Source organism: Acartia tonsa, chromosome 9 (assembly GCF_053477335.1).
Source record: "Acartia tonsa isolate MP-2025a chromosome 9, ASM5347733v1, whole genome shotgun sequence".
Lineage (NCBI taxonomy): Eukaryota > Metazoa > Arthropoda > Copepoda > Calanoida > Acartiidae > Acartia > Acartia tonsa.
Genome location: NC_137268.1, coordinates 8406816 through 8434767, shown reverse-complemented (window position 1 = coordinate 8434767; position 27952 = coordinate 8406816). Strand labels below are relative to the sequence as shown.

General features: G+C 32.0%; 1 protein-coding gene across 5 annotated transcripts; it reads right to left on the bottom strand.

Moving 5' to 3' along the window:
• Nucleotides 1-473: 473 nt before the first annotated feature.
• LOC145328133 (uncharacterized) lies at nt 474-20920 on the bottom strand. Of its 5 annotated transcripts, none has more exons than XM_080171710.1 (21): nt 20849-20920; nt 19891-19969; nt 18460-18525; nt 17339-17402; nt 16644-16753; nt 15680-15747; nt 14993-15037; nt 14110-14145; nt 12499-12540; nt 10011-10045; nt 7754-7795; nt 7205-7262; nt 6347-6452; nt 5852-5907; nt 5364-5427; nt 4778-4831; nt 4364-4403; nt 3670-3729; nt 3424-3474; nt 1750-1804; nt 474-1228 (listed from the first exon to the last, which is right to left on the bottom strand). In XM_080171710.1, the coding sequence occupies exons 1-21, from the start codon at nt 20896-20898 to the stop codon at nt 1150-1152; spliced, it is 1260 nt and encodes a 419-aa protein (XP_080027836.1). In that variant the 5' UTR covers nt 20899-20920; the 3' UTR covers nt 474-1149. The 5 variants fall into 5 exon arrangements, with proteins under 5 accessions (XP_080027836.1, XP_080027835.1, XP_080027839.1 ...); XM_080171709.1 differs by lacking the exon at nt 18460-18525 and adding an exon at nt 17970-18035; XM_080171713.1 differs by lacking the exons at nt 1750-1804; nt 3424-3474; nt 18460-18525 and adding exons at nt 2223-2277; nt 17970-18035.
• Nucleotides 20921-27952: the final 7032 nt, after the last annotated feature.

Here is a 27952-nt window from a genome sequence, read left to right as displayed (position 1 = left end):
GAGGGAATAAGATTTTGGTTCAATGGATAAATTATTACTTGGATTGATCTTACGCTAGATTTTCATCCTATTATATAAAGTAGTAAGCTATTTTTGTCTGTAGCGAAGGATCTCGTTAACCACTGAAACGATATTATCCTCCTTTACAGAGAAGCTTTCATTAGGTCCGGGGATGGTTTTAAGCAATTTTGTTGTTTCTGCCCTTTTATATCCCTTCGAATATAGAGCCCCTAGATGCTATTTGTGCAGCTGCTAGTGTTTTAATAAAGTGAAACTAGGAGCACTTGAGGAGTGGGGAGTTGAATCCTATTTTTTAAAACTTAGATTTAAAAAAAAGTGGCGGAGTGGGGTTCATTGTGTAAACATGATTTTCTAGATGGTATTTCGCGAAAGTTCAATTGCAAAAATATAAAAAATATAATATTTAATTTATTTTTAGCCAGCCCCCGTGGACTGATAAACAAAAAAGAAAATATTTCTTAACTTTTATTTTCGTTTTAATATGCTATATTTATTTTGTATCACGATAAATAGAAGAAAATTCGAATCATAAAAAAATTTAATTACACATTACATGAATTATCAGAAATAAAGAGAACGTTAAATAGAAGATAAATCAAAATGTTTGCAAAATTCTATACAAGGCCATGGGAAAATAATAATTTATTCAGTGAAAAATAAAAACATCTTCCATTAACCTTAACATGTTTGGAATTATAATGGGTCAAATCCTATAAGATTTCGTAGACTAGCCAAGAAGTTGTATATTCATTTCTATCTATTTTACTAGCGACTGTGCCCCTAGCATCTATGGGTTATGTATTTGAAGGGTAGGGAAGAGCAGAAAAAAGGACAAAAAAACTTCCAAAAGACTATATATATAATTGAACTACGGGCTCTATATTCGAAGGAATATTGAATGGGCAAAAATAGCAAAAAGAAACACAAAACTTAAATCTAATTAAAAGTAAAACAGCCTAAAATCAAACCCGACACCTATTTGAAGCTGCCCTAAATTGAATAACTCAATTAGTTGATATCAAAATCTTAGTTTACAGACAGAAAAACCTTACTACTTTATATAATAGGATATATAGATAATAGGACAAGCCTAGAAAATGTTATATGATTTGGTCCATTATTTACTAATTATTCTGCCTTCATCTTGAGAAGAATATCTTTCAGCGCCAGATAGTTTTCCTTTGTATTGTAAACTGTTCCAGAAATTCTAAAACAAAAGAATGATTACGTCCAAAACTATCCATTCATTTTTATCGTATTATGATATATTATAAGCGGTTTCTCTTTAGTGCAAAATCTAGCTCACTACCTCCCTATTTAAAATAAAGAAAGGGGTTTAGTTTTTGCTGAAGGTTAGATGACGCAGGGCTTAGCACAAAGAATTATCATCAGTGATTGAAAGGGCCGACAAATTGATATATATCCCCAATGATAATGCACAAATTTACCCCTACAGTAAGTTGCAATTAGTGGTTGAAACGTTTGGACACTGAACTTAAGGAACCAACCAATAAAAATTCAATAAAAGTCACCAAAGCTAAAGAAAACGTTATATAAAACTTTGGAGACTAGTGTAATAAACAGCCCAATGTCCCCTTCCTTCCTAGGCCCAATGTCCCCTTCCTTCCTAGGCTATTATAGACAATAAATCCATGCATAAACAATGCATTTTAGACAAAGGTAATGCGATCAAAGGGTGGTTTATTCAGTTTCTTTTCTTTGTAATACCTCAGCCAAAGATGCCCAGAAAAACAAGTAATAGCTGCAATACAGTTATGCTCCCCTATAATAGGATATGTATAAATATAATAGATTTAAACTAGAGTAGGGTAGTCGGGTGTCTGGCGGTTTCCATCAAAGTGCCTAGCGAGCAAATAACCCCCTTCCCTTATTTTAAAATTATTAAAAAAATGGGGGGGGGGGGGTCCATGTGTTATCTTTTTACCCTAGGTAAAGTTAGGCTATGTTTAGTATCAGGCATATAGGCCCTGCAGGATTAGGTTTAGTTCCCTTAGGGGTTATACACAAGGAAAGTGCCTCTTATTTTTTATTTGTTTGATAGTTTAGAAAATGAGGGAGAGGGTATTTTGGCTCTCTAGGCACTTTTAGTGAAAGCACTTTGTTTTGGGGATGCATAAGTAGGAAAATGGAAGCAAAAAAACGCACCTGACAACCCCCAACTACCCTATCAAACATGTTACCTTAACCAAAGATGACCGGATATACACGAAATTTGCGCAATACACTTATGCTGTCCTAAAATTGTACATTTAGTGTAGTGCATTTTGGTTAGTAGAGCGTGTAAGCATTTGAAAGCTATTTATCGCATCGTATTATAGACAGCTTTCCGCGTATGTTAAAGTAAAAAAATATAAGATTTAAAACAGTATGAGACTAGTCACTAGAGTCCCGAACTTGGAAAACTGGTTTTAATTTTATGATTTTTATTTTGATATTTGTTGAAAATTGTTTCAAATACGATGCTATTCATGAATTTTTAGTATGGCTTAGAACTGGCTCTAATCCACCGTTTCATAATAGGTTTCGAAGCCATAATGGAAAATAGTTTCTTTCTCACATAAAATGTAAAGGATTTTAGTAGCTATTTGACACCTTTTAAAAAACTTACAACAACAAAAATGTGTTCAAAAAATAGTTTTAAAAAACACACATATAATCACACCACTTTAACCCTATATACTATATTGAACAACTAGCGGATGCGCCCCTAGTATACGGAAGTCTTGTATTCGTAGGGGTATGGAGGGGGCAGAAAAAACTTAAACCATCACAAGAGTCAAATCTAAAAACAAAGTAGCCAAAAACCATTCATGGATCTTTGTTATTGTATCCCTAAAATAAGTTATTAAAAATCTTAAGCTTCAAGCAAAAAAACCTTACCATTTTATACAATAGGATTAAACTCTAATGACTCTGCCCTAGACGCCTCTAGGGGCACTTCAGGTAAGGGAAGATAAAGTTGGCCAATGATAAGGAAAGAAAAGGGATAAGTAAAAAAAATATTTTATGGAGTTTATTTTTTTTTCTAGGGGCTAATTTTTTGGGAACACAGTAAAAGTGTCTGACTGATTATGACGTACGTAATTGTTACGTCATAATCAGTCAGACACTTTTACTGTGTTCATTTTTTGGGAGTGTGGAGAAATTATCTCCGTAAATAGTTATAAACTCTCCATAGAACTATATAGGAAGCTTAACTGTAAATGAGAACCATATAGGTTAAGCAGTTAGCGAGATCCTTAGCTACACAAATTTATTCGACATACAGACATCCTATTACTTTTATTTTGCAAACTCTAAACGATTTTTAAAACTATTTCTGCATTTTACAATTAAACCAAAAAATAATTTGTCATTAAACACACACACACACTCAATTACTTATTAAGTAATCAGTTAGATTATCAGCATCCTCTTGTTTTACAGAATAACCTAGACACAAAATTTCAAATTAATACTAGAAAAAAAGAAAATTAGAAATCCACAATTTTATCCAAAAAAATCAATAAGTGATGAAAATATTATTTCGATTTTCAACCTCCATTAAAGTTGAGTAAACGTTGAAAGTAAGATAATCACAATAAGTTAAAATCATTTAGGAATAAATTGTGGATTTCTTATGATTACTTTTGATAACATCCATAACAGAATGAGCAGTTTCTTCAGAGGCCGTTGTACAATTATAACCTTTTAACGGATATATAATATGTGGATTAAGATATATAAGTTTTCCGGAATTTTAAAGTTAGGGGGAGATTTGAAATCTGCGTCAAATTTTATGGATTTTCTATAAAATTCGTTTTTTCTATAATTCTTTATTTAAGAGCGGAAATGCATTTTAAGTTAATTGATTTTGACCAATAGGATAGGTGGATTTTAAACTACCTACGCTCTAATTGGTTGAATGATGTACGACATCCAATCAGAGCGCAGATTTTTTAAATCCACCAATCACAGATGTTAAAATTAATTAACTTAAAATGCATTTCCGCTTTTAGATAAAGAATTATAGAAAAAACGAATTTTATAAAAAATCCTTAAAATTTTATGCAGATTTCAAATCTCCCCCTAACTTTAAAATTCCGGAAAACTTATATATCTTAATGTGGATATATATTAACAGGGGAAATTTTCTTGTAATTTTAGTTTGCTATTATTGACCTTATTTATTGATCATTACGTTTATCTAGTAGGAAGGAAGGGGATAGGGTAAAGGGGGGGGGGGGAGGGAATTATTGTTATCATAGGCAGCTGGAAGTATTACTTTATTAGAGTAGATGAAAATCTGGTGCAACATCCAAGTAATTATATATCGATTAACCTTTTAGTTCTGGCAGACGAAGTACCCTCATATACGGAGCCTGAAAGTAGATCAGAGTGAAATCATAGAATAATACAATAGAGGGAGAAGGGGTTAAATAATGGATATTTCCCCATACCAAGGACCTTGTGCCGACATTCAATTAGGTCTCAATCAACCAATAGTGTCGAGAATCTTAAAACAGCCAGGTGGCAGATAGAAATTTGCTAGCAGACGAAATAGGTTCTTAACAGGGGGATCCAGGTAGTTGTCTGGTTATACATCTATACTATGAATGTATTAGTGAAATCATAGGATAAAACACACTATTTATAAAAAAAAGTGTCAAGCTTTGAGGAAGGTTAGCCGCTAAATGGGTTTAAATTTGAGGCTTATTCGCAGATAAATGTCCTATTGAAACGATAATTATGTGACCTGTAAAGAAGGAGGAATAGGAAGGATAGAAGTTCCAAGCGCATGACAAAGCATCTGAAAAAGTTTTTTTTTCACCTCGGTTTGCTTTTGCTCAACAATATATTCTTCTGTCAAATGCTCTGTTTATGTCTAAAATTGTCTACTTTTTAAATAATTCTCTTTAAAGGCAATGATAAATCTAGAAGCATGAAAATACTTTTTGACATACATTTTTACAGTTTGTGTCAACCTCATGACCTTATGGCATTTTATATTCAATATTTGCTTTTTATTAAGAATATGTTTCCTTACCCAACCCCCATGTTGTGTAAAAAAACATATTCAATAAAAAGAATCAGAGAATGAAAGCAAAAATTGCATTATTATATTTTTTTTAAAGTATTAAATTTTATTTTGATAATTCTCCTTTAAATTTTTAGCACTCTTTAAAAATTTATAGTTTAAATTTTTTAAAGTTTGGTGATACGGTTTCTCTAGAAGATTCTCAGATTTTAAGAATAATTCCTCTTCGTAATCTTATTTTCAAAAAAAGTTCCAAACAAGAACAATTAAATAGGATGGTGGGACAAGGCCAATGTAAAGTTACCTGTTGTGCCCAATCCAATAAAGATTCTGTATGATCCTTGATTCCCTTCATCCCGCCACAATCCCTGAATAAATTATCAGGATGTAAAAGTAGCTGGATGTCTGTGGGCCTGTAGGTCTTTCTAGCCGCTGAACTGATATGGTTATCTTTCGCAGTATAGCTTCTTATAAGTCCAGGTAAGGTTTATAACTATTTTGGGGAGGGTATCTTTACCTTCCCAATAGATATAACCCCTGAAAAAATTGCCTCCTCTCCGAAAAAAATGTTCTTCTCTTTAAACCGATTACTCATTTCTAATAATTTCAACAATCTATGCCTTTTAAATAAAATTAATGGTTTTTTGACTGGAAGTAATATTGAACTGAAGAAATATTGATTTTTTAAAATACATATGTCTTATTTTAAATATGAAAAAGCATAATTAAAAAATCAAATAAAAATAGGAAAAACATGTTAATTAATGCAAATTATTTTGAAATAAATATTACCTCATAAATTGTAGGGATTCTTTTGTACACAAATATGAAGAATGGTCCATGGTTCCCTAATAAGAAAAAATAAATATCTTAACTATATCATAAATACATTGACGATTGCGTACAATAGTAGCCAAGCTCTTTGAAATTATAAGCAAATTCAGTCAACCATTAAGAAAGAAAGAGAAAACAAATACTTTAATATAAAGTAGTAAGTTTTTTTTGTCTGTAGCGAAGAATCTCGCTAATCGCTGAACCGATATTGTTGTCCTTCACAGTGAAGCATCTTTTAGTCCTGTAAAGGTTCACAAATATTTTGGGGGAGAGTAACTTTTTTTGTTTAAAACTCAAATTGAAAATGAATCTCGACTTTCCTCCTCCCAACTTATGTGCCCTGTAGACTTCTAGGGGCGTAGCCGCTAGTAGTTAAAAAAGAAAGATAAATGGAAAGCAAAAAATTCAGCGTATATTTATCAAGAAAAAGTATTCATCACTGAATTATAATACCTGGAAAAAGAATTGAAGTGTAAAATCTTGTTGATAGTTGTGGCTAGTGACCAAGGGCTGGATACTATCTCTGTGTTTCTTATTCACCCATAAGAAAGCGGAACCTCTACAAATAAAATAAAGATTTAAAAGATATTATAGAAATTAGAGAAAAAATCAAACCTTTCTCAAGTATCTTTAAATTTTCACTATTTGACTGACAGACTGACAATCAAAGTAAATTACATACTGGAAGCTCATAAGTATATGGTATCTTCACAAACAATTATGCCATCTACCTTGAATAGCAGCTGAGAAAATAGCACTTCCCCGATACGGACTGAGTGACGAAGAGACAAACAAAGTGAATTATATAGATGCTTTACTACAAAAAAGGGCACAGTAATATTCTCTTCTTATTTCATACCTATATTTGCGACAACTTTTACATCATCAAACCCACAGTATACGGATCAAGTAACCAACATTCTATAAATGAGCTATGCAGGCAACCAAATATATTAGGTAAAAAAGACAAAGTAGACAATATTTTATTTAAAATTAACTATGCCATTTGGTAGCTTAAAAACTTAAGGGTGAATTATTATTAGACTGCACTCAAGTGTCCAAACTTTTGTATCTAAGTTTTCATGAAATGTATCTCTCAGCTTGACGGTTGAAATTTGTTGCAAAGCTTCTTACTTGCAAGAATCAATTTGTCTATTGGTCTCTTTTTATAATACACATAAGATAAATATATCTCTATCTAGTCTATTGTAGTTTTGTGATTTTCTATTTATTATCATGTTCTTTTATGAATAATGAACTTCTGCTCTACAACTCACCTTGTCCATATGTCAATCCTTGTTTTATACCAACCTTGGAGCAAAGCACCATTTGTGAAGATTTCCAGTGTAAAAATCTGCTCCAAGCTTTTCTAAAAATATTTTGAAAATTAAATATTAGTTATTTATCTATTATAGTTAGTTTTCCTCTGAATTAGAACTGTTTGTGAGTCGTAATGAAAAATTATAAATCGTATTGTAATATAGAGATTTATCCGCGGATTGTTAAATAAATGAAGAATTACAAAATAAAATTCAGTTTTTGTTGGCCGAATTTTCTGCTCACAAAACAAGCATTAATCATTTTTTATCTTAATATTCGTGAAAAATTGTCTGTAAGGAAATGCGATATACAATTTTCTTTCTGTTTCAAACGCGTAAAGTTAACACATATTAAATCAAGGCTCAGCAGCTGAGCGTTAGTCGCCTGTAAGCCCAGGGAAATCAGCAATTTCAAAAATCAGCTGGAAGACTAAACCTGACCAAAATATGACATTCACTCTTTTCAAAAAAATCAAAGGCTCAAAAAGATTTAAGGTTTAAGGCTTGATTGCAGCTGCCAAGCCCTGGTATTTGTGTTTACCTAAATTGAGGTCCAACTGTCCAGGGGCGTGAGCACCATCAACTAAAATATACAACATGGTAATTATAAAAAAGCTAAGCTTTTTTTATAATTAAGGTCGTAAAGGTTAACTCTTTTCATTAATTTAGACATGTTTTAATTATTCCGTATTTCCGCAATTTTGCAACAATTTTATTTATGTACAATTTTGTTTAGATTTACAAATTAATGTTCTGCTTAATAATTTCAGACACTCTATGAGGGTTATTGTTCCTTTGTTCTTCTTTCTGATTTAGTGGATTAACTACGCGTGGCCACGGCTATATGCGATCTTTAAATCACGACTACTTTTTGACTTTTCAGTAAAAATATGAAGAAAAAAATAATAATATTACGTAAAAACTTCAAACATTTAAAAATCCATGTTTTATTGGCAGCACTGGCAGTTTTGACGCCCACGGGTACGGCTACGAATACATCCACGACTATGGCCATGATTACTGCCACGACTACGGCCATGGCTACGGCTACGGCAACGGCTACACATTTAAAGATCTTGCTCTGTTCTTATTAATTTTCACACACAAAAAATATATATATCATAAGAAATGTAAAGTAAGATTATAAAACAGAGAAATAAATAGAATAATTAATTGGTATTACTCAGGGAGGAAGGGGACATTGAGCTGTTTATTTTAATGGTCCCAAAGTTTAATGATAACGTTTCCTTATTTGAAGGCTTTTAGGACTTTTATTGCATTTTGATTGGTATGCTCATAAAGTTGAGTGTCCAAACGTTTGACCCACTAATTGTAATTTACAAAAGGTTTTATTTTGTACATCATCATAGGAATGTACATCAATTTATCGTCCATTGTCTTATCCCTCTAGATCCGTGGGTATTATTAGATTAGTATATGGATGATTACATATGTAAATGGTATGAGTATAATCTAACTTAATATTACAATCATAAATAAGAATCATAGGTAAATGGAAGATAAATATATAATTAATCCAAGTATATTTGGAGTCTGGACTACTCTGTGTCATGCTAAAGACGTTATAAATGGTACTCAATGCTGCTATTTAAGGCATGTCACATGTGACATCATTAGTAAGAGAAGGGTGAATGCCTTGGCCCATAAACAGGCGCATTTCATAACTATGCACAGTTAGGACTTCCAGACGCTTGACACCGCAATTATAATTATTTTTTAAGGTGCGTGGAGAGGAGAGGTCTACTAGAACCCAAAACGACACGAAGTCCCCTAGAGATAATCATACTTTAATATCTGTTCTTTTTAGGAGAGGGAGGGAGATGATTTGCTATTGACCTTTCCTTGCTGTTTTTAGAACATATTAATGTAAATTATTCATGGACACAGAAAAGCATCCTGATACAGACAACCAACCCTTTGATATACAGTTTCTTATCTCGAAGTTCTAAAATCGCAAGTGAAAAGATTCGCCTTTAGATTTGCTTTTCTTTTAAAAATAATATTATAACAGAGATGGGTTTTTAAAAGATGAATGCCGCGTTTTTTCGGCGTTTTTTAGACATTGATTGATTGAACGAAGACGATAGAATTTCAACAGAGTATATAACTTAAGAATACTGAATTTTAGATTATTTTTGTAGCAATTTTTATGATGTCTAACACAGCTCTAAAAAGATGCATTAATTAATATGCAGCAAAAATGGATTGAAGATAATTTGTTTTTCTTCTATGAAGGCCGTACCAACAAAAGCGAAATAATTAGATAAATCGTTGTATACTCTTTAAGATTTCGCGAATGCCGCGCTTGTTATTCATAGCGTAAAAAATGTCGAAAAAACGCGGCATTATCTTTTAAGAACCCATCTCAGGGGAATATGATTTTGGCGGCTGCTATTAAAGATAGACTTCTAATTTTATTAGGAAGATGATTAAAGTCTCTCAACAGATTATGACGTCATACGATAAAATAACCAATGAGAGGCCAGCATAAATTTTACCAATGGTCAACAGTGTATACTGGCCTCTCATTGGCTATTCTATCGTATGACGTCATAATCTGTTGAGGGACATCTTCTTTTTTTTGTCCATACTAATGTTTTGTTAAAGTATGTCTAATTTCTTAGCTGCTATAAGAAATAGAAGTCGAAAATTACATTACCAATGAACATATACTCCTAAAACCCCATTTTTTTCTGTCTATTTGTTTGTATGTCTGAATTTTGGTACTTAATAATGTTATTATTCTTGTATAAACCTATCCCTGAAATATAACTTACCTAATACGAGTACTCCTAATTTGTGCAGCTCTCTGGTGGTTCACGTAAACAAAGCAAGCTAACAACATAAAAGGACGGGCAGGGGAATATATAGGTTTTTTCCCCGAACAAAATACATTTTCGGCTCTTTTTGTTATTTTTAAAAAATTGAAATTGGAAGTATTTATTGATATTGATATTGGACTCTAAATTACACTGGTACCCAAAGTTTATAACCATGTTGGATTAAAACTTTGGGTACTTTTATTGTATTTTGATTGGTTCCAAAGTTTAGTATCATTGGTAATGTGTATCAATTTATATTTTATTGTCTTATTCCTAAGATTATTTGTTGATAAGACATTTATAATTTGTCTTTTATTTATGTCGACATTATATTCAATTTATACAAATGATGACGTTACAACAACCCTGTCATGTTGATGTAATAACAGCAATAATAACTAAATATAAGATGGTAGTACGAGATATTTGTTTTTAAGTCCATAACAGAATGTATATATTATTATTTTCCCCCAAAATATTTGTGTGTAACCAATATTTATCCCGGAAAAAGATTCATTTAAGGTCTCCATAACTTCTGGAATCTAATTAATTATCTTATATTGAGAGTAAATTATTTCATCAACAGGGCTTATCATCATATTTAGTAGCTGCCAGGGAGACAGGGATAGAATAGGGGAAATAAAATAGAATGATTTTGTCAAAAGACGTATGAGAGAACCAGGGATCTAAATGGATTAGACAATGGCAAATAAACTGGTGTACATTCCCAATGATGATAAACAAAATTATCCCTTATATAGATTGAAATATCTACTTAAAACGTTTCGACACTTTGTGAGCCATCCAATGAAAATCCAATAAAAAAAAGGGAATAGTCTCTTTCATAACATCGCCCCATAAGTGGCGATTCGTCGTAATTTTTAAATGGCTTTTTATAGGTAATTTTAGGTTAGGTTAGGTTATATTGGGTTAGGTGATTGCCCCACAGAGTTAGGTAGTTGGCCCCGCAGGGTTAGAGCCCCCTCCCCTAGGGGCTAGAAATAGGAGAAAAGCTACTGTGAAAAACACGAAGAATCGCCCCATAAAGTGCGATGTTACGAAAGGGACTATACCCGAAAAAGTTGTTAAGACAACGAATATTAAAACTTTATCATAAAACATTGGGGACTGGTGCAATAAACTGCACATTTTCCCCTCTTTCCAGAAAGGCAAAGAGAAAAGAAAAAGTTTTAAAGAATCTTGTAGCAAATGAACAGCATTTTTAAAATCTTGGATGAACAAACGGACAAAGTGAGTTATAGAGAAGGTGTTCAGCAATCATATATTTTTTAGATAATCACGAAACCTTTTCTTTATATGTTTATTGTTTATATTTTAGTTGCATGACTGACAGACCAACGGACCAAGTTGATTATCTAATGTATAATGGTATATGTAATCTTTACAAAGAAACAAGGATGACAACATCCATAAGTAGCGAAGCACCAAATCTATAATAAAATAGACAAAAAGACAAAGTAATTTATAGAGCTGATGAACTGTTAAAATAACAAAGAAAAGAAAGAGATAAATATATGCAAAAACTTAAAATCATGAAACTTTGAAAAATTAAAGTTTCTGAAAGTTTTAAAAAGAAAAGCAGCCTAAAAGCAATCAGACTACTAAAGATAGGAACCGGGAAAACCTGTTGCAAAAAGTAAAAGCGGTTAAAGAGCTGTTTAGAAGCAGTCTGGCCACTATTGATGATGAATACTTAATTATGCTTCATATTGTTGGGAATGTTGACAAGAAGTTTCAGCCTTCTATCTTTTACAGGAGCCGAGAAAAACAGTTTTAAAAAATAAAAGCGGCTCTAAGCTGTTTAAAAGCAGTCCGACCGCTATTGATGTTTCATACTTAATTATGCTCCATATTAATAGGAAGGTTGACAAGAAGTTTCAGCCTTCTCTCTTTTACAGGAGCCGAGCAAATCAGTTTTGAAAAATAAAAGCGGCCAAAAATCTGCTTAAAAGCAGTCCAACCGCTATTGGTGTTTTATACATAATTATGCTCCATATTGATGGAAATGTTAACAAGAAGTTTCAGCCTCTTCTCCTTTACAGGAGACAAGAAAATTAGTTTTTAAAATTAAAAGCGGCTAAAAAGCTGCTTAAAAGCAGTCCGACCGCTAATGATGTTTTATACTTAATTATGCTTCTTATTGATGGGAATGTTGACAAAAATTTTAGCCTTCTATCTTTTGTAGGAGCTGAGAAAATCACGTTTCCCCCAAAACGTTTCAGATATACATACATACAGACATACAGACGGACATTCGCTACTAAAAATTCAGTTGTCTATCTTAAATGACAGTTAAGAAAATCTTTTATACTGACGGACAGATAGACAAAGATTTTCAATGAAAACCAAGCAACACATAGTTATAGACACTACCAAGGACCCAAAACATTGGTTAATTGTTTTTGTTAGTTTTGTTTTCCTGATGATTTTTTCAACTGGGAACACAATAGCAGACGGGGAACTGGTTTTTAATTTCTTTATTTTCTTTAAATCAAAAATATATAAAGAATAAGGAGTAAATATCAAACACGACTGTATACGGCTAATAAGTGTATAGATTTTAACATATTTCAATAGAAAATAGATATACATAAATCAAATTTTAAAAGTAAAATAAAAATAAAACTTAAATTTCATAATTTATCGATCTTGCTTACAAATATCAAAATTATCGACCAGAGGTGGAATCTTAAAAAAATTTTTGGCTCACTAAAAATCGTTGTGAAAAAAAACCTCCAAAATGGAATAAAAAATCTACGAAAATTAAATAAAATCATAAAAGGGTTATTCATAGACGTCCAAGGGGGGGGGGAAAGGGTGATTACCCCCCCAAATTTTTGGATTTTTAATTGTTACCCCCCCCCCCCAATAAAGAAAATGCCTCTATGAAAAAAAGATTACACCCCCCCCCACAAAAAAAAGCTTGGAGCGCCCCTGGGGTTATTAACAATTAACAATTAAGAATTGGTATAATTTTTGTAGATTTTTAATTCGATTTTGGAGGATTTTTCTCAAATTTTTTTAGGGAGCCTCACTAATTTTAGTGAGGCAGTGAGCCAAAAAGTTTTTTTAAGAATCCACCTCAGTTTCGAATTTAATCATTAATAGAAGTTATATAGAAGCTCCTTGCTTTGTAATTTTTTTATCTAATTATTTGAAAAAAAATAAAATATAACAAAATTATTCTTTTAATTATAAATAATTGGATTTAATAAAAGCTTTTGATATTGACAATCCTTTATTTTAAAAAAGCTAAGCTTTTCTATAATTAGGATTGGTCCGTCCGTACGTCTCTAACGGTTAGGTCTTTTTTTGTTAATTTAGGCATGTTAGAATTGTATTATCTTTTTAAAACTTTGTGATTTTAAACATGTTGATTAATAACTTTTAAAAACAATTTTTTGTGCATTTTAATTATTCGATTGATCTGATTTTTGGAATACTGATTCCTAGCACAACAATGTACAATATTATAAGCGAATCAGCTTATTACAAGTGTATCCTTATCCTGAATGTAAGCAGTTTTTCAACAAATTTACTTACAATTTTGTATAGATTTTTTTCAGTTCTGACTCTCCACAAGTGTTAATGTTCGTTTGTCCTACCGTTTCAGAGCTTGGCTTTTATAGATGTTGTCATCCTTGTTTTAATGAAAATGGATGAAGACTAGTTTAGCCCTTATAGATCGGGCCCCAATTCCCACCTTAATAGATCGGGGGGGGGGGGCCGGGGGGGGGGGGGTGGGTCATATTGACCCCCCCTCTATCTCGGCTTCTGTTACAGATAAAGACGTAAAATTTTTTTCTGGTGGTTCATGTGTATTTTTAGAGAAAATTACTTTTTCTAGTCATAGCGGCCAGGTCTGTAAGGGTTAGAGAAAAATAATAAAAAAAATATGATTTATATTACATTTTTATATGTAAAATCCTGTATAAAACCTTAATTTGGGAAAATTTAATAAGAAGTATCATTTTTACAAAATGATATATCCTTGTCTTAAAAATGTAAAGATTGAATTAAAATAAATTTCCTGATGTGATCAATGATAACCAACCGGATACCAGCATGCCTTAATTAAATTCATATAAATTAATTGCGCTGTTTCCCTCAAAGTGCCTAGTCGAACACAGAACCCTCCACCCCCCCCCCCTTATTTTGAAATAGATAGGTTTTTTTGTTAGATTAGATAGGTTAAATTGGGTACTGAATAGTCCCGCAAAGTTAGGATATCTTGGGAATAGGCCCTGCTGGGTTAGAGACATATGCAAAGAAATACCTGACCCCCTTATCTTATTTTTTTTAATTAAAGGGGGGGGGGTTCAGCTTCGATAGGTGCTTCGAGAGAAATTATCATTATTTGTTAATAAATGTTATTTAATATGAAAGGATTATATTCTCATTTTTTTTTATAAAAGGATTATACATTTATTAAAATCGATTTTATGGATACATTTTAAAGGCTCCTCTGCCATCCATACATTTTTTAGAGAAGCCGGTGGAGGGGGGGGGGGGGGCTGGGGAATTGACCGTAAATTATACGAGAACTAGCAGAGGTGGTAATTTTGTAAATCATAATTGGTGTGTGTACTTACAATGTCCATTGTCATATCCCTTAAGATTCTTAATTTTAAGAGTTTACATGGATAACCCCTAGGGGGGCTGGATAACAATCAAGTCTAATTACAAAGTGTCAAACGTTCCATAGAATTATTTAGATAACCACCCCTTTGATTAAACAACATTCATTTCTGAGTCCTTACTCTCGATTGTTTAAAAATTGTACTAGATTTTTTTTAAGGGAAGGGGGGGGGGGGTGGAGGTACGTCCCTGTACCCTACCAATTTAAATTCAGCGCCTCTAAATGCTAGTGGCGCTAGTATAAAAACATATTTTTTTAACTATTGATTTTTTTTTACCTTTTACATACTTCTACGAGTTGATCTACGAGTTGCTCATCAGATCTAAATAGAAAAATAAATTATTCCAATATGGCTTTAATATCCACTGGATTAGAACCAGTTCTCAGCCATACTGGAAAATTAAGTATAGCATAGTAGTATAGACAATTTTCCATGAATTATGAAATAAAAATTGTAAAATTAATACCAGTTTTTTTTAGACCTGGCCTTCGGCCCCTCAAGGTTAACAAAATAGGTCTTAATCTTGTAAATAATTATATTAATATCCGCGGAAAGCTGTCTATAATTCAATGCGATAAAATAACTATTAATATTCTGCAGTGGCGTGCACAGAAATTTGCGATTATGATGTTAGCAGTAAGTGGATGAATCAAAAGAGAAAGGCAGTCCTACCAATTTTCAAATCTACACCCCTTTGCCTAAAGCTCCTTAAAAATTGTTAAATGGATGTATCATTACTTGGATATTACATCAGATTTTCATATTCTCTAATAAAGTGAAACTCACAGCAGGCTAAAATAACGATACCCCCCATCTACAGCCTTTACCACATTCCCTCCCCTCCTACTTAATGAAAAAAATGACCAATAATTAAATTTCATGTTAGCAACCAAAATTGACAACAATTTTTCCACTGTCTTAATATCCACGTATATTCTATATCCATTTTCGTAAATAATTTACCTGATTGGGAGGATGATATCTAGAGACATAATATCAGCCCCGGCACGTTTTACTGCACAATCTACAGTCTAAAATAAAAACATGTCGTTACAAGGGTGAGGCTGATTTGGCTGCTTTCGCCTCCCACGCACCAAGGTATGGACATTAGAAAATGCAACCTAGCCAGGTATAATTTTATCTATCACTTAAAAGCTCTTTCATTGCATGACCTTTCTGGAAGTCCTTCCGGTGCATGGTAATGAGCTACGCCTCTATTGAACAGAAAGCAAGAACTTTACCATTTACGCTAATGCCACTTATCCTTATATTAAAGAAACAGGATGTTTGTCTGTCTATCTGTAGTTAAAACTCGCTGACTAATGGACCAAAATGGTTATCTTTTACATTAAAGCTTATTACGGGTTCAGGGAAGATTTAAAACTAAGCGAGAGAGTAACTCGAAAAAGTCAAAGATAAAGTCACAGCAAATAAAAATACATCCCACTTAAGAAATAAAATAATCAAAAATCAAAAGAAATGAGAAAAGAAACAGGATGTTTGTCTGTCTATCTGTAGTTAAAACTCGCTGACTAATGGACCAAAATGGTTATCTTTTACATTAAAGCTTATTACGGGTTCAGGGAAGATTTAAAACTAAGCGAGAGAGTAACTCGAAAAAGTCAAAGATAAAGTCACAGCAAATAAAAATACATCCCACTTAAGAAATAAAATAATCAAAAATCAAAAGAAATGAGAAAATGAAAATTTTACCTTAGCACAGGCCCCATAGGTGTGGGAGTTCAGAAGTAAAATATCTTCTGGTTTCAATAGAAGATTTTTATAAACTGTATTTACACCCAGAAGGTCCCAATAGGAGGTTTGGGAGTTAAGGAGTGAAATATTTTTTGGTTCAAATAGAAGATTTTGAAGAACTGTATTTACCCCCCAGAAGGTTCCAATAGAAGATTTTAAGAACTAAATTTACCTTAGCACAGGCTCCATAGGTGTGGGAGTTGAGGAGTAGAATATCTTCTGGTTCCAATAGAATATTTTTGAGGACAGTATTTACCCCGGTAGTCGAATTCAAGACAAATGCTAAACAAAATGAGATATAGTTTTTACTGGATTGGGATGCCCATACTTTTTTTTTTGGATTACAAATTTTAAGATAAACGTTGTTTTTGATGGTAAAAAAGCCATGGGACTAGCAACCACTTTTTAGGAGGGGGTAAGGGTGATGTATTATGCCTAATACCATTACCATCATTCTTTAACTCCCACTTTTTAATACATGTTATAGTGTTTAACAGTAACAGGAGTTCTGTTTTAAAGTCTATCTGACTGTCTGTGTGTTTGTAACAAATGATCTTGATAATTGCTTCCTTCATTATGGTTTTCATTTAAAGTAAAGCTTCTCATAAGTCCAGTGAGGTTTATAACTATTTCAGGGGAGGGTACCACCATGGCACTATCCTCCCTTTAAAAAAAACCTTAGCCCCCTACTCCCCAAAAAAGTTTGTACTTTTCCTTTGAAAAACTTAAATCCAAACCCTTCCTTCAAGGGATCCTAGAGGCCTCTTTGGGAGTAACCACTACTTGAAAGTAAAGCAAAAGATCTAGACCAAATATCTAATTCTATGTCATAAATCAAATGTAAAACTTTGAATAAAATATTCCTACCAATATTTTTTGGATCAGCCCCCACAAATTCAGCCAGCGCTTCAATATTTTCATCATACAGGGCCTGAAAAAATGTTATTGTAGACATTTAATAAAGAAAATCATACTTCATGGCCTTTTAGAGAAAAACAATTTTCATGTTCATTTCATTTTTTACAAAGATTGTTTTTTACAGACCTTCTACTCGTAGAAAATTAATTCTCTAGAACAAAAAAAGCCTACCTGAAAAGGACAATCCAATGAAAAGTGTAAAAAAAATGACGTCAAACAATACAAATGACCAATTTAAGGCAGGTAAAAATTGTAATTGACCAATGATAAATTGTATAATGGTTATCATTGGTCATTTGTATTGTATGACGTAATTTTTTATTGGATACTATACGCTGTTTCGTTAGGCGTTTTAATATGAGACAACCCTGTTGTGTTTCAGTTACTTTATATTTAAGTAACAAAAAAATCTTCTCCTTTTTAAAACTAAAAATTATATATCTATGATTATACAATTTTTTTTCTATTAGCAATTATCCAGGGTAAGTGGGTAAGAAGATAACAGCAAGGGCCAGAGTGCTGCACCTGAATTTCTAAACACAAACATGAACAACAACAAAAATTTTGGATGATTGATTACCTTGAGCTGCCAGGCAAACCAAATATCTGGACACCTTTCTATTTGCCCCTGGTAACTCTGTCGTTTCTAATAAGCAGACAACACAATATATACAAAGGTTGACAGGGACAGGGGAAATATTCTTGAAAACAGTTTACTGTTTTCCCTCATGAGCGCCTATCGAGTACTATCCCTACCCCTCCCAACTATTTTAAAATAAATTGAAAATAAGTATGGGAAAGTTTGTGAAGGGCCTTATACCTGCAGGGCTACCCATTACCCAGTATAACCTAACCTAACTTAATTAACGAAAATGTAACAACCTGCCCACTTATTTTCAATTTATTTTAAGTTTGATGGGGTAGGGTTCTGTTGTTAACTAGGCATTTTGAGAGAAAGCTCAATGGGACTTTGATTTCACTTCCAAAAAAGAAAATTATTTATAAGTGTAAGAAAAGAGTAATTATAAAGTTTTCAAGAATATTTATCCCTGTCCCTGTGCAGTTGTTACCTTTAAATCCCCACGAAACCATTTATCAGGACATTGGTCCATACAACATAACAGCTCTTGTCTTTTCTATTATATAATGCTAATTATTAGGTTCACTCACTCTGTCTGTATGTCTGTCCTTATGTACAGCTTTATGTTTATTTACTAAATATCTGTTTTATAGACTGTATTAGATTGACCCATAATATTTAACAGCTCTTGTCTTTTCTATTATATAGTGAAATATTAGGTTCACTCACTCTGTCTGTATGTCTGTCCTTTTGTACAGCTTTATGTTTATTAACTAAATATCTGTTTTATAGACTGTATTAGATTGATCCATAAGACATAACAGCTCTTGTCTTTTCTTTTATATACATAGTTATATATCAGGTTCACTGACTCTGTCTGTATGTATGTCCTTATGTACAGCTCTATGTTTATTTACTAAATATCTGTTGAATAGACTCTATTATCAGTAATCAGTATTATTAGTTTCAAACAAACTTTTATACAAGTAAGAATTATAGAAGGTTGATAAGGATTAGATGTAACTCTCCGAAATATATTCCTACTTATGAGTTGTGTGTGTGTGTTTTTTGTAGATAGTCTTTTTAAAAGCGAAGCTTTTCTATAATTAGGGTCGGTCCGTCCGTCCGTCCGTCCGTCCGAGATAGATAGCTTTTATTCGTTAATTTAGGCATGTTAGAATTGTCCTATCGATTTCAAACTTTGCATGATGATTCCTGTAGTAGTTGGGCACGATTCAAAAAGCGTAGCAACTCTATAATCATTACCAGAATGTCCGTACGTCCATTTTAAAAATGTTGATTTTTCTACTTTTTTAACAACAAATTTTCAAGTGTTCTAATTATCTGTTTGATCTGATTTTTGGTTTATTGATTCCTGGGACAACAACGAACAATATTATAAGCGAAGCAACTCTATAATCAAGTCCAAGAATGTAAGTTTGTCCATAAACATTATCCTGCTTCAAGCAGTTTTTTCAACAAATTTACTTATAATTTTGCTTCGACTCTAATACTTTTAAATTCTGATTATTCAGTTCAGATACCATACAAGTGTTAATGTCCGTTTGTCCTACCGTTTCAGTGCTTCGCTTTTATAGATGTTGTCATCCTTGTTTCAACAATAGTGCCGTGTATAGTTCTATATATACTGTATTAGATAGGTATAGATAGGGTATACAGAGAATTAGGAGAAATTGAATTACAATAGTTCCTAAAGTTTATAATAACGTTTTATTTTTCGTTTGCTTAACAACTTTGGTGTGTTTATTAAATTTGATAGGTTTGTTTATTAAGTTGAGCGTTTGAACCACTAAATCCAATTTTGTGTATCATCATTGTGGATGTACACCAATCTATCGACCATTATTAGATTTGTATTGATGAACTACTTATAAACGTAAAAGTTCTTGTCTTATTTTACCTGAAAAACTCTTTTCGGAACAGCTCCATATGAGCCATGATTAACAAACAAAATATTCTCGTCGAGATAAAACTCTTTCCTTAAAAATACATAAAGTAGAAAAAATGGATATAAAATATGTATAATATTGACAGGGATTTTTTTGTCAATTTAGGTTGCTAATTTGGACCTTATTTATTGGTTGATTAGTTCGTTCATTTAGTAGGAGGAGAGGGGATGGGGGTTATTATTTTATCCAGCTGTGAGTGTCACTTTATTAGAATACATGAAAATCTGGTGCAACATCCAAGTAATTATACATCGATTGTAGAAAATTATGTTAGGTTGCTTGTACGTGTTATTTAAAACCTCTTATGTCTTAAAATGCAGTTATTGCAAGGCTGTCCTTATATTTTTTAAGGGTGTTTACTTCTTCATTTGCTTGTCTAAAATATATAAGCTTCGCTTTTATGAATGTTACCACCCTTTTCAATTGCACAGCTACTTGTTTTGATAAATGTCTGTACGTCCGTTTGAATGTCCATATTTTTTTTAACGACAAAATATAGAATATACTAAAAGAAATATAATGATAATCTTATATTTTTCTCGTATTCATTCGAATCCAGTGGATAGGAACCGGTTCTCATCCATACGAAAAAACTATGTCTAGCATCATATTACATACAACTTTCTACGAATATAAAAATATACAATCATAAGATTAAAACCAGTTTTTTTAGCCGGTGCCTTCGGCACCTCCGGGCTAAAAAAACTAGTTTTAATCTTATAATTGTACATTCTATATCCGCGGAAAGCCGTTTATAATACGATGCGAGAAATAACTATTTTCTCATTTCTGGATAACTGTATATCACCTTTAATATCTATAATATATTTCTCTCATATTTCTACTGTTTTGAAGTTAATTGTTATTTTTTTTTCTAGTTAATACTCGTTTATGTTTAGCTTGTGTTACCTTATTTCTTCTCCTAACTTATATTTAGGTTCACTTTCTGATTCAGACATTGTTTTTTTTTGTCAAGGATCTAAGGGATAACACAATGGTTAATAAATTGATGTAAACCCCTTATAATACACGCTTGGTTTTTTATTAAATGAATAAGTTAGGGTACAATGTTTGGCACTTTCGATATAAGTAAATGATAATAAAAAAACCATAGAATGCGATAATAACTTCAGAAAAATCGAAGAAAATAGTTTTAATACTTAATTAACGTTTTTAAGTTTTTCTTCAAAAAGTTTAGATAAGATGCCTTTAAAAGTCGTCTATGATTTTGTCAGGGATAAAAATGTAACTTTAAAATAAGAATTACAACATATTTTTTCAATTAGTACAAAGTAAAATTTTGAACATTTTATTGATCAGTATATTTTTTAAAATGTGAAGTAGAAACCTGAATATTTTATCATGAAAATTGTGTTATGATTTGATTGTCTGCTAGATTACAAGAAAAAAGATACTGACAGAACTTGTTGGTTCTTTAAAAAAAATTAGGTAGATTACTTTCAGAACCCCTCTTTTTGCAACGTTATTTCAATAGAACAGAGCCGTAGTCTTAGTGTACTCAATATCTAGACAGCCAACCATTGTTTTATAATTGTTCAATTTTTTTAACTTCTGATAAAAACAGAATTAATGGTATTTTTGTAAATATTATACCTCCAAGAAATGGCTATACTTCCCAATCATATGTTGTGTGATATTTAAGAGGAATTATTTTGATATAATGTCATTAAAATATTCGTTAAAAAAAGTGCTATTCTAGCTTATACTTTACATTTTAATGTGTATGATAATTCAAATAAAAGATAATGAAGATTTATATTATATTTAATTGTTATAATTATAAAGAAAAACCTGGAAACAGTAAAAAACTGACTTTATTTTATTGACGTAGGGAAAATTTTGTCAAATATTTGAATAAAAAAACAATATGAAACAAAATAAATTATTTTTAATATAGTCACAAAAAGGCTTAATGAGTTTAGGAAATATTTCATTTACTAATCATGTCATTTAAACTCTATTCCACAGAATGCAGTGTAAAAAGATGTTCTCGTTTTAATTTTAAGTAATTTGAAATGCATTTTAATACCTTTTAATGATTTATTTTTTGAAACATCTTTTTATAAAATGTTATTGATTTTTGAAGTTATATGTTAAAATGTTTTTAAATTTTGTTAACATTTTGTTTTAAATGTAGAAAATTGGTAATTCTAAACATTCAAAAAATGATTTTATTAAATTTTCATCACTTAAATTGCATGTTTGATGAAATTTTCAACTGATAATTCAAGAAAAATCGTTTAAGTTTTATTATATTTTACTTTGAAATGTTAAAAAAATATAATTATTGTCAAAAATGTTGAAGTTATACTTTCCTCAAAAAAAACTCGAGTTATGTAGTAGTTCTAAAAAAGGTTGCGAATTTATGCAATTTTCTTGCAAAAAAAATTTTCTAGGATTTTAAAAATAGCAAAGGGTGTTATTAGACGTACTTACAGATACAATTGCAAAGTCATTTTGGCCAAACACTAAAATAAAGTTTTGACATCTGAGGGTCCAACCGTGAATAATACAAAAAAATACCCATTCTGTAGATTACAACTAGTGGTTGAAACGTTCAGACACTTAACTTAATTAACTAACCAATCAAGATTAAACAAAAGACCACAAAGTTGTTAAGTCAACGAATTAGAAAAATTTTTCATTATAAAACTTTGGGGACTAGTGTAATAAAAAGCCTACTGTTTCCTCCCCCCCTGTTTTTTTATACTGAAATATACTAGGGATAAAGAGATGGAACAATGAATTTTAAAATTTATTCTTTTGTTTGTTTTGGACTTAAGGTGCAAGAACCATTACCAATGCGTTTTTTTTTCGTCTAAATTTTGGCAAATTATTAAGACTTTTTAGGCGCAAAATAACTTTTGTCACTCGGGGCTAACAAAACTGGTTTTAATCTTACTAGATTTTTTTCCTTTAAAATCCACAGAAAGTTGTCTATAATACAGTGTGATAAATAACTATTAACATTTTCGGATCTACTGCAGTTCACGGTAAAATATTGCTGGTAAGGAATATTGCCAAAAATCTATGAATTTTAAAGGCTGCTAGCTGCCAGACGGCTGAACGTACAGATCATGCCCGCTCACTGTTTTAAGCGGCATAAGAAGGCCTTCAAATAATCTGGAATAGCCATTAATGAATAATGCATAATTATCTCGCAGTGCATAGAAATGCGCGAGAAATGCGCGAAAAAGGCCTATTTTACGCGTTTTTTCTTCAGTGAACCTTTCCCTGTGCATCATTGGATCTTGGCTATTCCAGATTATTTGTTGGCCTTCTTATACCGCTTAAAATGGTGAGCGGGTATGATCTGTACGTTCAGCCGTTTGGCAGCTAGCAGCCTTTAATATTAATAGATTTTTAGCAATATTCGTTACAAGCAATATTTTACCGTGAACTGCAGTAGATCCATATTTTTTTTTGATTATCTCAAAACACATAACTAAAGAAATCTAGTTTAAATTTAAATCAAACATTGCAAAATAAAAATTACCACAAAATCAGCTGTTATACAAAGAACAGACTAATAAAAAAATATTTGAATTGAATTATGTAATGTTTGCGCAAATTGCTACTTTGTTCCCAATATTTTTAAACAAATTTAAATTAAGGGGGAGGGGGGCTTAGTTTTTCGTGCTTTTTACTTTAGGCCAAGGTTAGGTTAGGTTGTATTTGACATAGCAACGCAGGTATAAGCACCGCGGGATTATCGCCTGCTGAAGGGATTAAGAATAAAGAAAGTTTTAAAAATTTATTTAAAAACTAAGAGAGGGGGATTATTGTGCTCGTTAGGAAAATAGAGGGAAAGCAAAGATAATCTTACATTTAACGGACAACCAATACAATCAATAAACTTACCTTTGTCTGAGAGTCCTAACTAACTATACATAAAAGCCAGTTGCACCTGTTTCTGCCAAATATGATCATTTACACTTTTAGTTGCTTCACTTTTATGCATGTTGTCATCCTTGTCTAAGCACTTAGAAACAAACTTTACTACTAAAATCAAGTCTCGTATATGTGTTGTGTTTATTATACAGGAGTTCTTTATTTCATACAGCAAATGTTTTTTTCAATTAGGAAGCAAAAGACCTATCCATCAGTGATCTAAAGGGATAAGACAATGGCCGATATATTGATGTATCTTAAATGATGTTACACAAAATTAACCTCTTCTGCAGTAATTTGGTCATGGCATTCCCCCTCTCTAACTATTTATAAAGCGCACCTGACATAGCAGAAATTTGAACCATTTTAACATCTTTAGTTGGGCCAAGATTAGAACCTATCACACCAACGAGTAGATGCGTTATGTGTTACACCAGAGTTGCTGGTTAAATTACTAACTTTAATTGCTGTGCTAAGAAAGTATGCAATTTTTCTTAATTTTATATAAACACCTTTGTAGAAAGCCTGTAATGCCGGAATTTTAAAGTCTCTAGTCTCTCTCGTATGCAGGAATAGACGGATATTTATATGGAAATTTCAGGTTATCTATATTTTTGTTTGGTCCGTCCGTTTGTCCGTAAAGGATATTACAAATTGTTTAATAATACATGTTAAGGACGCTTTATCTATTTTAAACTTTGTTAGTGATTGTAGTTTTTAATTAGTGAGGGAGGGGTCATTGAGCTGTTTATTACACTAGTCCCCAAAGTTTTAAAATTACGCTTGCTTATTGTTTGGCTTAACAACTTTAGGGACTTGAATTTTGATTTGTTTGTTCTTTAAATAGAGTGTTCAAATGTTTCAACCACTAATTGTTATCTACAGAAGGGGTAATGTTGTGTATCATCATTGGGGATGTATATCAAGTTAAGAGCCATTATTGTATCCCTAATTAGATGCCGGACTGTTATTTTATGTTTGTTGATTGTCGTCATTTTTCCCGACTAATGTCTAATTCGATGAGCTTCGCTTTTATTTATGTTATCCTTGTTAAAAGCGAAGCTTTTCTATAATTAGGGTCGGTCCGTCCGTCCGTAACGGATAGCTTTTTTCGTTAATTTAGGCATGTTAGAATTGTCCTTCGATTTCAAATTTTGCATGGTGATTCCTTTAATAGTTAGGTACGATTTAGAAAGCGTAGCAACTCTATAATCATTACCAAAATGTCCGTACGTCCATTTTAAACTTGTTGATTTTTTTCTTTTTTAACAACAAATTTTAATGTGATCTAATCATCCGATTGATCTGATTTTTGGTATATTGATTCCTGGGACAACAAAGTATAATGTTTTATTTTGTTTATTCAGTTCTTACACTATATAAGCGATAATGTCCGTTTGTCCTACCATTTCAGTGCTTCGCTTTCATGGATGTTGTCATCCTTGTTGATATTGAATTTCATTTAATGATTAATTTATCCATCCATTTATTGTACAAACACACAAACGCATAAAACTCATCTAGAGAGTCAGTGTCTAGAGATTCGACATTGTACGTACGAGTATTCTAAAAAACAAATTAAAATAGACAATAGGTCTTGGATCTTAAGGGATATGAGAGTGGATGATAGTTAATACATACCCAATAATGATGAACAAAATTCCCATCGATAAATTAGAATTATTGGTTGAAAAGTTTAGACACTATTATTTTGAGGAAAGTTAGACCAGGAAATAAAGTAGTAGGGGAATTGTGGAGATACCCTCCCCCAAAATAGTTATAAAACTCCTCTGGGCCTATAGTAAATAAATTGTAAATAACAGACAGACATCATTTTACTTTTTGAAATGAGAATTCTTATTCACTTATACATTTATTTTTTTTCCCCGGTACGCTTATCCCTCTCTTTATTTTTGGAGAAAATAGTTTTTAAAACGAGTTTAGTAAAAGCATTTATAGAAAGACAAATTTTTAAAAGCGAAGCTTTTCTATAATTATGGTCCTATTTGTTTAAAACTTTGCATTGTGATTCCTGTAGTAGTTAGGTACGATTTAGAAAGCGTAGCAACTCCGTACGTCCATTTTAAACATGCTGATTTTTTCTTTTTTGACAATAATTTTTTTCTTCTTAGAATTATCCGATTCATCTGATTTTTTGAACACTGATTCCTATTACAACAACGTACAGTTTTGTAAGCAAAGCATCTTTATAATCTAAATCATGTTGTAAAAATGTATCATGTATTTAAGTTGTTTTGCAACAAATTTACTTACAATATTGTTTAGTCTCATACATTAATATTCTGCTTATTCAGTTCTGACACTCTTAATGTTCGTTTGTCCTTCCATTTAAGAGCTTCGCTTTTATGGATGTCGTCATCCTTGTTAGAGATATTATTCCATTGCAATCATATTAGGTCTGATGATTTTAATAGTTATTTCTCGCATCGTATTATAAACGGCTTTCCGCGGATATAGAGTGTACAATTATAAGATTAAAACTAGTTTTTTTAGCCCCGAGGTGCCGGAGGCACCGGCTAAAAAAACTGGTTTTATTCTTATGATTGTACATTTCTATATTCGTAGAAAACTGGATATAATACGATGCTAGACATAGTTTTTTCGGATCTACTGCAGTTCATGGTAAAATATTGCTGGTAACGAGTGCTTCCTGTTTCCTGGCAATATTAGAAGCTTCCTGGATCTAGCATAACAAGAAATATTGCTGGAGCTACTAATGTTTAACTTTCCTGGTTGCTGGCAATTTATGCATATTCCTGGCCACTGGCATGTTTGAAATATTCCTGTTAAAAAGCAATATTTCCCTTTTTAATTCCCATTTCCCTTTAAATACACTTACCCCACAATTAGAGGTTTATAAGATTCACTCTACTCGAAGTGGCTTTTTGGCATGTTTGTCTGATTTGGGAGGGAGGGTAGTGGTGTTTCTCTGTACTAATTGTGGGAGTTAGGATAAGGTATAAATTTTGCTCCGTTCTACAACAATTTATAGTAAATTAAAAACCGTAAACTGATCAAATACAAATAATGAATTAGAGAGAGGTGTGGGGTGAGACAAGACAAATATGATAAACAAATATTCCGTATTTCTGATTTTTATCTACAGTTAATAATACAACGTTTACGTAGGCATAAAAAGTAACAATATAAAAGTAGTTAGGAAAAACTTTAAGGGTAATAGGTCCTGGGAAGGTTTTTGACTATTTTAGTTGATTTGGAAGTCTAAAAAGGGGAGGCAATAGAATTATTTGAAATAAAAATCTTCCGCCATAATCTAATTACCTTCATGGTTTGACTTAAATCAATATCTACCAATATATGAATTATTAAGAGTGAAGCTTTTCTTATCATGGTCTGTATGTCACAGTTACGCCACTAGAATTGTTGGTGTTATCCTCTTAAATTTTTTTTAATTTTGAAAATTTTGGTCCCCCCCTCCCCCCTAACTAAACCATCAAACCTGGCCGCAGCACTTTTTTATAATTAGGTTATTTTATGTTACAGGGACTGGTATTAAGTATTGCATTGTATAGGCGTTCAAAATCGTTGGTTTTATTGTTTGATTTCTGAGCCTCACTTAGAAAAAAATTTATTTATTAATACGATGAAAATTACGAATTTATCTCCCCCACTATTCAATAAATTATAAAAATAAAAAGACGCGCCAAAATTTGGCGCGAAAGTGGATATTAAGATAGAAACAGTTAAATTTATAGGTAAAGACCCAACTCTCCTATATCCTTCCCTCACCTTTATTAATAAAATAATTGAAGCAACTGTCCCTTATTAATCATTGCTGTTTACCCCCTAAGAAAATCTGATAAGGGGTATGGGGTAAAAACTCCTGTAAGCCAGTAATCTTCTCTCATTGCTGGTAACCTGGAAAATTTGCAGATTGCCAGCTAACAGGAACCTAGAATTTAGGGGAATATACGTGCTGCTGGATCCAGGAATCTTGTAATATTGCCAGAAACCAGGAAGCATTCGTTACCAGCAATATTTTACCATGAACTGCAGTAGATCCGTTTTTTCATATGGATGAGAACCGGTTCCTATCCACCGGATTCGAATGAATACGAG